This window comes from Diplotaxodon limnothrissa, linkage group LG18 (genome assembly GCF_057381915.1).
Source record: "Diplotaxodon limnothrissa isolate DT_005_m linkage group LG18, D_limnothrissa_male_GT1.1, whole genome shotgun sequence".
Classification (NCBI taxonomy): domain Eukaryota; kingdom Metazoa; phylum Chordata; class Actinopteri; order Cichliformes; family Cichlidae; genus Diplotaxodon; species Diplotaxodon limnothrissa.
In genome coordinates this window covers 2762697-2776034 of record NC_140613.1, presented here as the reverse complement: position 1 = coordinate 2776034, position 13338 = coordinate 2762697, and the positions used below count along the sequence as shown (strand labels likewise).

At 42.7% G+C, this 13338-nt stretch overlaps 1 protein-coding gene across 1 annotated transcript in view; it reads right to left on the bottom strand.

Annotated features, from left to right (window-relative positions):
* tmeff1a (transmembrane protein with EGF-like and two follistatin-like domains 1a) overlaps positions 1-13338 on the bottom strand; it is a 110127-nt gene that overhangs the window by 45276 nt on the left and 51513 nt on the right. The window contains exons 2-3 of the mRNA XM_085377477.1: positions 11735-11844; positions 3859-3988 (exon numbers count right to left, since the gene is read on the bottom strand). Coding sequence (XP_085233603.1) covers positions 3859-3988; positions 11735-11844 — 240 coding nt within the window. The remainder of the gene's footprint in view (positions 1-3858; positions 3989-11734; positions 11845-13338) is intronic.

Sequence of the window (13338 nt, the reverse complement as noted above, 5' to 3'; positions counted from 1 at the left end):
ATGCTATGGCTAAACTTCGGGCATCTTCTTTTTTTAAATGATCCAAAGCTGAGAGGTTTTCAGGTTTGTAAACAGAAATTAATATAATTGACTTACTAGACGACCACGAACACAGAAATCAGACTGAAAACAAGGACCACCGAGGTTTAGAGCAGTTAGACGTTAGCAGGAAGTTAGCTCGCTAGTTTCCTTCTAAAGATGATAAACTGTGTTCTGATTGAAGTAATTCTAAAACACTAAACTGCACGGCATTATCACAAGCGTGGGAATAAGTGAATACTAAACAGCAGCAGTGTTTGGAGCTGTAGCTAATCTAATTTAATATTAAAATAAAGACGTTAGCATAGGGACGATGGAGGATGAGGGTTAAATGTGTGAGGGGCAAACTTCAGCCAAGAGAACATCTCAGACGATTACTCAATAAAAACACCCGGCGCTGAGCTGGACGTCCACACTGAAGTCTTATTTGGACCAAGAGTGACTCTTTAATGAAGGGTTAAAATATCTGGAGTGGCGGCGCCCCTGGGCTGCAGTTTCACTGTGAGGTTTTAAGCAGTTAAAGATGTGCTGCACATGAATAACGCCAATAAAAAGGCAGAGGAGAGCGAGGACTATAGTTTTTGGAGGCTTGTTTCATTTCTCAAAAATAAGAGCCAGAACTGCAGCACATTAAAAAGACGAGAGGCTCGGGCATAGCAGGAAACCCTCGGACTAGAAAGTCAGTCGATACGTCATCAGAGAACAAGAGAAATTCAACAAACAAATAACCAACCTCCGTTTTTAAATGGCTAAGCCACAAATAAGGGGCGAACAGAGCTCAGATCAAAGACACGACGAACAACTGGAAAGATTTTATTTCATGACTCAGGAAGATTATTTGCACTGAACTTCAGACATTCCTAAAAACGATGCGAGAACAGGAACAATAGTCCAGACTGAACTATTCTCCAGTAGTTACTGTTGTGATGTGCTCGGAAATAACTTTGAAGACTATAAGTGATGTCAGCATCTTAACGACCCAACGGTCAGAAAAACAAAGAAAGCGGAGGCTCTGTTGATTTAAATCGATATAACGTCAGAAGCTCTCACCGCCTGCATTCTTCCCACTCGCTGTGAGCGATTAAACCGGCTGCCCTTTGTTTTGAACATGCGCGTTGGGCGTTGAAAATCAAGATTCAATCTTCTGTTCCAGGTTGTGTTGTTGCTGTTCGTCTGTGTGGGTGTTGGTTCTGATGCAGGAGGTCCACTTTAATAACTGATCAATGGATGTGACGGTGAGTCGGACTCCAACACATCCCTGAGGTTTACAGAGCTCGTCAAAGGTCATCAGAGCTGCAGCTATTTTATTTGATTTATTCAGCATGAACTGATTTTAACCACACATATAGATCCTTTCAATGTCAACAACATGAAGAGACGTTTCATTTCCCTGAAAATAAGATAACACAGCAGACCTGAGCTGTTAGAAAAGACAAGCTTTTAACTAGAAACTGTATAATATGAAGTATTTCAGGTGTTTCTCTGCACAAACATAGAACTCATCATATTTCAAACTCTGGCTTTTATAATGTGAATAAGTGCCTCACTTATACTTTTAATTACGCTCCAGCACTCGGCCTTGCTGCCGCGTTTTCATGCCTTCCGAGTTCACTGTCATTATGTTTTTAATTGACTGAACATCAAACGCTGAGAGCTCGTCCTCGGCTTTTCCTCTGAACTCTGCACAACGTCATCAGTCACATTGATTTCAGAGAACGAGCCAGTTAATCAGCCGCAGATCAATTTTAATTACGAGTCGCTGAACGAGTCAGTAAAATCCTCCCAAACCTGGAGGGTTATGAAAGTCCAGGGTCAGAGACCGAGCAGTTACACTCAGCAGAGGCTCAAATGTGATCTATCAAATCTTTCAGCAACAAAGGTGATTTTTCCGCTGGGGTTACTCGTGTAGTAGCATTCCAACAGCGCCCTGTTTTCACCCACCGTCTAGTTCCAGTAGCCCAGCTCTCATCAGGGTGTCCTGGTTGCTCAACACCTGATGCGGTCCTTGTTAATCTGGGCAGCGCACGTGTCTGAGGTAGGCTTGGTTAGCGGGGGGGGGGGGGGGGGGGCAGCTTAGGACCTTTACTGGATACTGACGCTCTGGTCGGGAAACGAGAATTGTGTGTATATATTAAAAAAAAAAACGTATAATTATCTGCTGCTAACTGTGGCTGTCAAAAATATTCTAAATAAACAAAGCGGCACTACCAGTGTCTTTGTCTCTCGTAAAAAGCAGTAAAATGTACCTTTAATGGTTTTAGCTTGTATCTAATAAAAAGGTCTATAAAAAATTTGAAAGTTATTCGATACTTTTTAAAAAATCCCTTTGTGTTAGAAAATGTCGGCTTTTTAAAAACTTCCTCTCGTAATGACGGTCACAGCAGACTAATTACAGCTTAAAAGTAGTTTTTCTACAAACTTGAATGAAAATATTCTGTTGGAGAGGATGTCACGAGTACGTGACTGCAGCGACATCTCTCTCTATTTAAGCCTCAAAGTTTAGTTTCAAACTGCTCTGGAATCTAAAATCGGGCAGTTTTCTGCTTCTTCTTCTTTCAGCTGCTCCTTTCTGCTTAGATCTTCCTCTTTTCCTCCAGCCTGGCAGCTCCATCTTCATCATCTTTCGTCTAATATATCCACCTTTCCTCCTCTGCACACATCCACATCATCTCCACCTCTGTCTCTTGAGTGAATCCAGTCCTTCCTGCTCACTCCCAGTGAAAGTCTTACTCTTAGCTCGGCCGCCTGTCTTTGTCAGTGCTACTGTCTCCAAATCACACATCACAGCAGAATGATGCACACTACCAGCTTTAAACCTTCCCGTCCACTCTGCTGCTGTGCTTCTATCACAAATCACCGCTGACACCTGCCTCCACCCACTCCACCCTGACTGTCCGTTGCTTTGGTGTCCAAATGTTTAAACTCTCTACCTTCATTATGTCGGCTCCTCTCAGCTTCACTGCTGCAGCTTTTTTCTACTCTTGGATTTATATGATGTCACAGAGAGGGGATATCCCTAATATGGTCATTACAGGCACAGAAGCCCCTCCTGCTGTTTAAAATCTTTTGAGCGAGGCAGCCAATCAGAAGATTGTTAGCATAATGGGAGTGGGAGGAGCTAAAACAGAGAGCATCTACTGGTGGACAGCATTAAGGCCCAAGATAAGATAAATAAGGATTATTGTGAACTGTAAATCACACAAAGCTCCTTTAGTAGAGTCCAAGAATAGAACAGGCCCACAACAAATGGAAACTTAGCAAATTTCTCATATTTTTTCTTGAAAAAGAATCTGTGCAAACTGAAATGTGAAATTAGGTTTTAGTGTCAGAGCAGCAGAAGACTTGTTACTTGAACTGCTTTTTGCACTCACCTGCATCACTCGCAGCATTGATTGATTATATCAGGCGCTGAGTATATATATATTTAAAAGTTGGATGCTTTAAGACGGTGTGTATATCATGAGGTTGTATATGAGGTTGTTTCTCGACAGTTTCTCTTCGTAATTCCCTCTGTGCTGTTTTAAAAAAGCCATTACATCATGAGTGATGGAACAGAATGAAGACGAATGAAGGCGATGTTCAAATGAAGACGCCACGACTCTTAATATGAGGCGGCAGCTGAATGATTCCCTCAGATGACGCCTTAAACGGCGGAAGCCCTCATAGCCTGACTGATGTCCTCGCAGCTCGATATCAGTAAATGAGCCGTTATAATTCACTTTTCTGACGAACCCTCACTCTCAATCGGTCAGTCACCCGGACAGCGTTAATTCCCGTTTCCATTGCGTCAACACTGTGTACTTCCTGGCACACACTCACCGGTGGAGCAGGGCCCGTCGGACACCCGGGAGATGAGTCTCTGCTGCTTGCAGGACGCCTGTCGCCTGTAGCACTCGTTCTGGTAGGTGTCTCCGTTTGAGCCGCACACAGGGACGTAGTTTTTGTGACACTGGAAATCAAACACAATCAGATGTTAATTAAGCTTCAGTGTGACAACGGAGACGAACCATGGAGAGAGGGGGTCGCTTCACTCAGGGGGAGGAGTCAAAAACATGTAGATTGACTCTAGCACAACTATGCAAAACTATTGATTACATCAGCTATATACATTACAGGAATTATTGTTGGTTACAATAATAATGATGATCAATAAGGTCTAGTTTTACATTTTGGTTTTATTTTGCTCGTTTGAGTCAAGCTTTTATTGTTAAAACATGTTTAGATGCTTTAAGTTTCATCAGCGTTTATCAGTTTGAATGTTAGCTTTAGATTTTACTCGTTGTCATATGGACGACATTTCTCAGATTGTAAGTCACAAAGTTTAGAACAGAAATACAATAAAAACACTTAACACATGAGTTTCATAGGAGTCACGTGTGTGAGCACATTATAAGAGCAGAAGCTGTGGAAGTTTGCTGGTGTGGAACATTCAGGTGTGTTAACACAATTTTCCCAGAGAATTCACCCCAATCTCACACCGTCCAATGCTCAGAGAAACTGCAAAACCCCCGAGAGTTTTGTGACAGCATGTTACAAAGCACGGAGGTGGAGAAGTGATGATTCGGGCACCGTACAGTTGACCTTGAACTCCTCTGCATATCGAAAGATTTTTGACTCAAATGTGAGGCCATCTGTCCCACAGCTAAAGCTTGGACCAACCTGGGTCATGCACCATGAAATGACCCAAAGCACAGCAACAAATCTACAACACGAGGGCTGAAACAGAAAAGGACCCAAGTTCTGCAGAGGCCCAGTCAATGTTCAGACCTCTGACCTCCCGACTGAGATGCTGTGGTGGGACTTAAAGAGAGATGTGCATGAAAGAACCTCAAAACCAAAACCAAAGAAAAAAAAAAAAAAAAAAAAAAAAAAAAAGAACCTCAAAAAGCAACGCTGTGAACAAGTCTGGGACAGAATTCTTGTATGACGATGAGAAACTGTCACGATATGATCACCTCGAGTTACAGCAGCTAAATGAGATCCTACAAGCAGTTCTTCACAGAAACACACACAGTCCTGAATAAAACCCTTCAGATACAGAGTATTTTATTTATTTGTGTTACATCAGAGTCAGAGAAACGTTACTATGTTATCAAATGTAATTCGCTATATTATTCTGCAACACTGTTGCAATGTGGTTCTAGTTTTCTTCTTAACTGAGCGGCTCTCAGCATGTTTTCTTTGAAGGTCCTGAGCCTGAGCATCACCTCCTTTGGATGTTTGCACAGAAATGAGTTCACGACTTGAAATGAGTCCATGCAGTGCACGTTTAAAGGTAGAGAGGAGAAAGATGGTGTTATCAAGCCTGTGCTGTACATGTGTGATCAATATGGGTCAAATATGATGCAAGCTGTCAGGCACTTACAGAGTTTCATTCGCTCTCCATGGAGGTTATATAAACCCACTCTGCTCACACTGTCAGCTATAAGCTACAGCTGCCAAGGACACATATCAGTGTTCAGCAATCCATATTCTATTAACTCTCACACATCAATCATTTAGCAGGAATCCCCTGCAGGTTTGACCTCCGTGACCTCCAACACACTGCAGAAGCAGTCCAGGTTCATATCCAACAGGAAGAGAGTCCGATGGAGTCGGCAGCTGAAATCCATGAAAGACAAAACAACCGATGAGCAGCATCCAACCTCCAGCTGAGAGGAGAACATTTTTCTGTCCTGTCAGGAGTCTTCCTGGTTTGCTCCGTCAGCATTTTGTGGTTTTGTTCTGCTGAAGTAAATTTGTTGTAACGTGTTTTTTTCTTTCCATCAGACTTTCAGCTAGAGCTCATTATCAGCACTCATCAGCATGTTTGGCTTTCTTTGTTCAGTTTTAGTGACTGAAGCTCTTTTTCTGTTCAGAGAAGCAAACTCAGAAGTTTTAATGATCGGGAATTAGTCGGATCCCTGCTGGTTAGAGGAGAACAGAAGGCTTATTTCGGTGAAAATAGAACAGATTAGTCCTTTAAATGAAGGCAGGTGTGATGAGTTTCATTGGAGGTGAATGTTTGATTTTTTTGACTGCATGGCCCTGCCTGCAGGCAGGCAGGTGGAGCAGCTCCTATCAGACAGTGAAATAGCTTTAATGAGGATCTCTGTCATCTCACTAAAGCGTAACACACGTAAAAATGTGTGTCTTGGACTGATTTACATTCACACATACGCAAACCTGCACAGAAACCATAAAGTTTTAATGGTTTCGAGCTATTTCAAGGCTCCACGGGAGATAAATCCGCTGAAAACTGCTGACTCGCAGTGCAGAGTTAGATTTATTTATCTGCATTAAAGGGCCACTTCAGCTCTCAGACACTTTTTACTTTCACAGAGCTGATAATGCTGCGAGGTGAAGCACAGCCATTGTCAGAAACTATATTTGAAAAGGGAAAATTTAAATAGTGCCAGTTCTGCTCATCTCCAGCTCCATATTTTTACTCTTTTAGAGTAGCTTTGCATGACTAACAGCTAAAAATAATCTTTCTTTATCTCACAATGGTCCTCGGTGCAGAGCCTCAGTTCCCCCTCTGTCTGAAACAAGCCCCTCCCCTTTAGGCCAGCTTTGTACTGACTGGCTGACTGTCACAAACAGAAGGTTTGAAGAGCAGGTGGGTGGGGTTTCCAATCTATGACATCACCAAGATCCAAAAGTAGACGCAAAAGTGTTTTGAGCAGTCTGCAGCCTGAGCTTTAGGCACACGAGGAAGTTTAATATGAACATCCACTGCTGGAAGAGGATATGTATGACAGGAAATGACTTGCCTCCAAATAAAACTCACTTTGCAAACATCTGGATCATGCTCCCAGTTGACTTTGGGGAAGTTCTCGTCCATGAATATTCTTTGTGAAGATGCAGACGTAGAGAACTGAACACAGAGACGGGCACCTCCGCCTGCCCACAAATAAAACTCACTGAAGCTTGAACCACTTTTCACATGGTTTGCTTCGGTGCTTTGTTTTCATATAAATTTTCAGATATAGAAATCTGAATCAACTGGGCCTCGATCCCCGCTGTTTGATCCCATTATAAAACCCCCAGAAGCGCCTCTTCCCCTACACTACATCTGCTCTTCCCTGCAGACACGAGAACACAGTGTGATGTTTTTTTGCACCATCAACAAGCAACCTTCAGGCTGTCCTTGAGGCCTTTTGTGGAGACAAAACAGAAGATGACAGTCAGGTCGTTCTCAAAAGGATCCAGCGTGCTTGACCTTTCAAAGCCTTCCAATTACAATTACTGTTCATCTTGTTAGCAAGTCTAGTGGCAGAAAAATGAAAACAGAACGATTTAGCTGTGTGAGGTTTGTGGAGCAGCCAGAAAGGCTCTGCTTCTGCTAATAAGCGATTTTAGTGTTTATTTATTAATAAGCTTGCACTGTTTAATATTAAATGTAGATCCAAAGCTGCAGCAGGAAGTAGTAGACTTCTGCATGTTTGAACTACCTGTAACGGCTCTTTATTCTTCTTTTGTTTTGCCGCGATACACATTTGGACACTAGGGGGCAGTCACCTTTTAAATGACTGCATTTATAAAGGAAGGCTTGACATGATGATAACTATTTACAACAAATTAAAGGGTCATTCCATGAAAAATCACCCTGCTTGTACCATAACTTGTTTAACTCTGTTGTTTTGAGCCCTTGGAACTTCATCCATGCAGGAGATTTCCACGTGAAGTTCGCAGGGCTGAAAGACACCAAATAAATGTTACTGCGACTCCATCTGTGTCCTGATCTGAAGACAAAATCAAATCTCTGTTCAGCCTTATTTATACCTCTACTTTGAGCGTCACTATCATGGATACACATCTGTGATGTGCAGCAACAGAAACAAGCTTCGGTACTCGGATGTTTGATCTTTTTTTCTCATCAATCGCCAGAGAAAAACTTCAAAAAGTGCGTTTTGGATAAACTTTAAAGGATCGGAACGTCGTGTGGGATCAGTTGCTGCTACAGCACATGCAGGATCTTATTGTACCTGTGTTTGCACACCAGGCTCATCTCCTAGTTTTATAATATAATCATATTTTAACACTTGTGAACATGACGAATGGCGGTGAGATGGAGAAACGGCACTGGTGGTCTCACACAGCATCACACTGATCAAATAACTTCAGGTCCTGAAGAAGCGTTCTGGGTGATGTCGGGGCTGCGGTGTGGACTTACACGAGTCTCATTCTGCAAGTTGTACTTGACTGTATTGCGCGCTTCAGGGCATGAACTGCATCATACTTTGCAGGTGGTCAGGGTGGGCGGTGGGTTTACAAAGGGCCGGGCTTTTCATCATGCAGTCAGTGTGGACTGGAAGGCTTTCAGGCTCTTCCTCCTGTTACAATCAGAGTTATAATTCAGGCTGTCGGTGCTTCTGTGTGCAGCTGAAGACTCCTCAGAGCCGCCGTCTCGCTCGGACAGCTGTGAAACTCCTCTGATCACGTCGAACGGCTGTGCTCGCTTCGCTCTGTCCTCTTTGTGTGCACATGAATGTGGGTTCTGCTTTCAGCTCACGGAGCGTGACGGCCAGCTTCAAACAGCCGCCGTGTGTCTTGTTATTGCGGTGAAGCTGCGGCTCTGTGGTGAATTCTGCTTCCAGGAGCTGCCCTTCACGCTGCCGCTGCTTTTATTTTGCAGCCGTTCGACTAAATATGCAGCGAATACAACAGGCTGACGGGAGAGTAATTATATTTTGTTTCATATCAGAGGAACACGCTGCAGGCGGGTCATGCTTCTTTATGTGTCAGAAAGAACTTCACGGTGTTTTTCCTCATTTTAGCTCCTAAAACTTTTTTTTTTTTTTTTTTTTTTGCCTGTCCCGTTTGGCTCTTTTGCCCTCAGAATTGTTGTCTAAAGGCAAAGAAAGATGCCCAACGGATTTACTTTACCAAACTGACCATCCCAGCCTTGCCGTAATGGTCCATTTGATTCACCTTTTATTGTTTATTTTATTTTCACTTACTGAATACGGGACAGACTTGACTGGGGTCACTTACTGAACACGCTGCAGGCGGGTCATACTTCTTTATGTGTCAGAAAGAACTTCACGGTGTTTTTCCTCATTTTAGCTCCTAAACCTAACAAGAATTAACTGAGAAGAGACCGCAGACAGGCCGGCTGCTCGCAGGATTTTATTATTCACACACTGCTGCTGTGACTGCTCCATTTTCATATTAAAGAGGGAGGTGAACATGACATGCCTGTCTCATTTTCAGAGGTAGGGCGCCTGAGCTGCCAATGAGAGATAGTGCTTCCTTGTGCACTGATCAAAGTTAGCATTCTGGCTACCACCATGTTAGCTTTTTCAGAGCTAGAAGTGACCGGCGTGTGGACAAGAGGGTGGAATTATCAGCTAATGCTACCTAGCTTTGTTAGCGAATTTATTTCATAAATGGGGTGCAAAATATAGACGCACATAAGTGTTACTAAAGCATGGAGTGTGCATTCCTGTCACACAGTGTTTACACCCCTCACCCCCAACTAATAGCTGCCCCTCCCTGAGCCTGGATTTGGTGGAGGATTAAAAGGGAGTTTTTCCTCCCCGTTTTCAATTCAATTCAATTTTATTTATATAGCGCCAAATCACAACATAAGTCGCCTCAAGGCGCTTCATAGATACAGAGAAAAACCCAACAATCATATGACCCCCTATGAGCAAGCACTTTGGCAACAGTGGGAAGGAAAAACTCCCTTTTAACAGGAAGAAACCTCCAGCAGAACCAGGCTCAGGGAGGGGCGGGGCCATCTGCTGCGACCGGTTGGGGTGAGAGAAGGAAGACAGGATAAAGACATGCTGTGGAAGAGAGACAGAGGTTAATAACAGATATGATTCAATGCAGAGAGGTCTATTAATACATAGTGAGTGAGAAAGGTGACTGGAAAGGAAAAACTCAATGCATCATGGGAATCCCCCGGCAGCCTATGTCTATTGCAGCATAACTAAGGGAGGATTCAGGGTCACCTGGTCCAGCCCTAACTATATGCTTTAGCAAAAAGGAAAGTTTTAAGCCTAATCTTGAAAGTAGAGATAGTGTCTGTCTCCTGAATCCAAACTGGAAGCTGGTTCCACAGAAGAGGGGCCTGAAAACTGAAGGCTCTGCCTCCCATTCTACTTTTAAATACTCTAGGAACAACAAGTAGGCCTGCAGAGCGAGAGCGAAGTGCTCTAATAGGGTGATATGGTACTACAAGGTCATTAAGATAAGATGGGGCCTGATTATTTAAGACCTTGTATGTGAGGAGCAGGATTTTGAATTCTGGATTTAACAGGAAGCCAATGAATGTTGTCCCCAAAGCGCTTGCTCATAGGGGGTCATATGATCGTTGTGGTCTCTCTGTATTATACTGCATAGGGTCTTTATTTTACAAAACCCTGACACAGGAGCTGAGACGTGCATCTGGACATTCATCCCATCCACCTACTGTTAGACTACTTAAATGACAAGAAATGTTCAGCCTGTGTTAAGGAATAAAGGTGGTCACACCAAACATCAACGTTCAGGCTTGTTAGAATTGCACAAACTCTGTTTTTGCCTCATAAGCTGTATTTCTGTGCATGTTTGCATGTTTCAGTAAACTGCTGCAAACACTTCCTGTTTTCATGGCAACCTATAAAGACATGCGGGGTGGCAAGACTTTTGCACACAGCTTTCCAAATATTTACTAGAATACCGTATTTTTGCACCGTAAGGCACATTAAGCAAAACAAAACAGTCAGATAAGTCAAACTTTCCCATGTTGTTGCAGTATATTAATGACTAATCTCGTATTGTGGATGGATTATCTCAGTTGTTCTCCTGACTGAAGTTTGGTCTGTTTACAGCATCCTGCCATGCGATTGCATTTGTCCCTAACCATCGGGAACCCTCACGTTAACTTTTATGGAGTGGAAAAAGGTTAGCGTTCATCCTCCAGCTTCACTGTTTATGCTAACATAGCCGTGTCGCTAGCGACCACGTAGCACATCATTATATACCAGCTAGTCCAACTTCAGTAACCCTACAAAAGTCACTGTTGTTTAGTTTCATGTCTTCACATTTTAATTTTTTCAGAAATCTCTCAGTCAGAACATGCTATATCATGTTTAGGTGGAAACTAGCGAGCTAACTCCATGCTAACTTCAAACTCCATTAAACTTAATAAATTCTGTTTTCATGGATGCCTGGATGTTAAACTTAATTGTTGCACCTTATTACAACGCTGATCATTTTATTAAAGATGAAAGAATTTAGACAGTTTCTAACTCTCAGTGATGCCGCAGTGTTCGTTTGTTTTTGGGACCTGAAGAGGACGGAGTTTAGGACCCAGATTACTCCGCGAGGCTCCTGACGATAGCTGTAATGCTCCGACAATCCATCAGGCGGTGCGGCTTCGTAGCTTACCAAAGTCGTACAAAAACATTTTCTAACAGATTTTTGAGCGCCGTGTACCACATAAAATGGGTTTGAGGTCAGTAAGCACATCAGAATTCATACATAAGGCGCACCGGATTATAAGGCGCACGGTCGATTCTTGAGAAAATGAAAGGATTTAAAGTGCGCCTTATAGTGCGGAAAATACAGTAATACACTTTATAGATAATATCAGCGAATGTTTCTGGAACCTTGTTAATATCAACTAATGGAACACAACTCTAACTTAAACATGTCATTGATGAACAGGTAAACGTTTTATATCCAATAAGATTAAAAAAAAAAGAAAAATGATGTCATCTACCTGGAACTGGCAGACACACTTGAGCTGAGCACCGTCCTCTCTGCAGGTGCCCCCGAATCGGCAGGTGGAGTCATCACAGACCCTCAGGTCGCTCTTCTTCTCTGACAGATCTAACGGCAGAGACACAAACAAAGGCAGCGTGTTAAATACGGAGACAGACAACAGGCAGGCGGATCAATAAGGTGAGTCACACCTGCGGCACCTCCACGAGTGCTGCTGCTAAATCCCGACATCCCGGCTCTGATCACACGCTCCGTCCAGACAAGTTTATGAGTTTATGAACAATGAGAGCAGACGGCGAGCTAAGCTGCAGGAAAAATACGGACACGACAGAGATGATTGTTTATCAGCCCGAGCAGACACCTGGACTACAGGTGAGTGTTTACACCGGGGAAATAACAGATGGACTCGCAGAGCTGAGAAATCTGCTCTCCTCAGAGGGAAGAAAACTGGTGGGTGGTATCATCATTAATGCACAAAGCAGAAGTCACTTCTCATCTTCACCTGCCTGAGGAGCTGCTCACAATTACAGGAGTCTGACTGTACTCTGACTCACAGAGACGGTTCAGGTGGAAAAAAGCTCTCTCCCGGGGAATCGCTGGCTTCTTCGCTGTGATTTTTCCTCTTCAATCTAACGCGCTCGGTTGAATCGGTTACTGTGGATTGGTGCTAAATAAATCAAGCTGAATTGGTGGTGTAACCTAACCATGAAAACCCTGCTGTATCCCAGTAAACCAGCCTGATACTATCGGTAGATCCAAGATAAACGGAATAATCCGGGATCAACCTATCCTGACAGTGTTTACATGGATAAACATGTAAACACTATGGCTCAGTTTCACAGGGATGGACAACAGTCGGTCTCGTCTTAGACCACAAACTGTTTTTAATAAAGATCCTTTCAGTTCGGTGCTAGGCTAATCCGAACCTGGTAAACTGGCTCATGGAGTTAGAACTCCAAGAGGTGCTACTGTATGACTTCAAAGGATAAAATAATAATAACAACAATAATAATAATAACAATAATAATAATAATAACAATAATAATAATACTAATAATACTACTAATAATAATACTAATAATAATAATAAGCCCCCAGCTTTGCATGGTGCACAGTCAAAATAAGCCTCAGAAGGATTGTTAGCAGGTGGGAGGGACTTCTGTGAGGCAACAGCTAATTTGGGGGATTCTGGTGTAACCAGCACATATCTGAACCAAACTTTGGCCTAACAGCCAATAAAAAGGTACGATAGTTTACAATGAAATAAACAAGGAGCCTAAAAATACATAAATTATAATGAGTCAATAAAATCCTCATCAGGAAGCTTGTTAGTTTTATTTTATTTATTGAATGTTTAGTTACATTAAAAAGAAATTCAAAATAAAAATCTTTATAAGTTAATGCACGACATGGTTTTTATTCTCGGACTCTGACTCGTTTTATCCTCTCGGTTCATCCGTCTGAAACAAGCCCTTCTACCTCCATCTATTCAACTTGTTATTTGCCTCCCCTCTCACACAAAAGGTTTTAATATCAGAAGCCCCGCCCCTCTTAGTAGTAGAAAACACACCTATATGATACTGATGTGTTGAAACTTGTTGA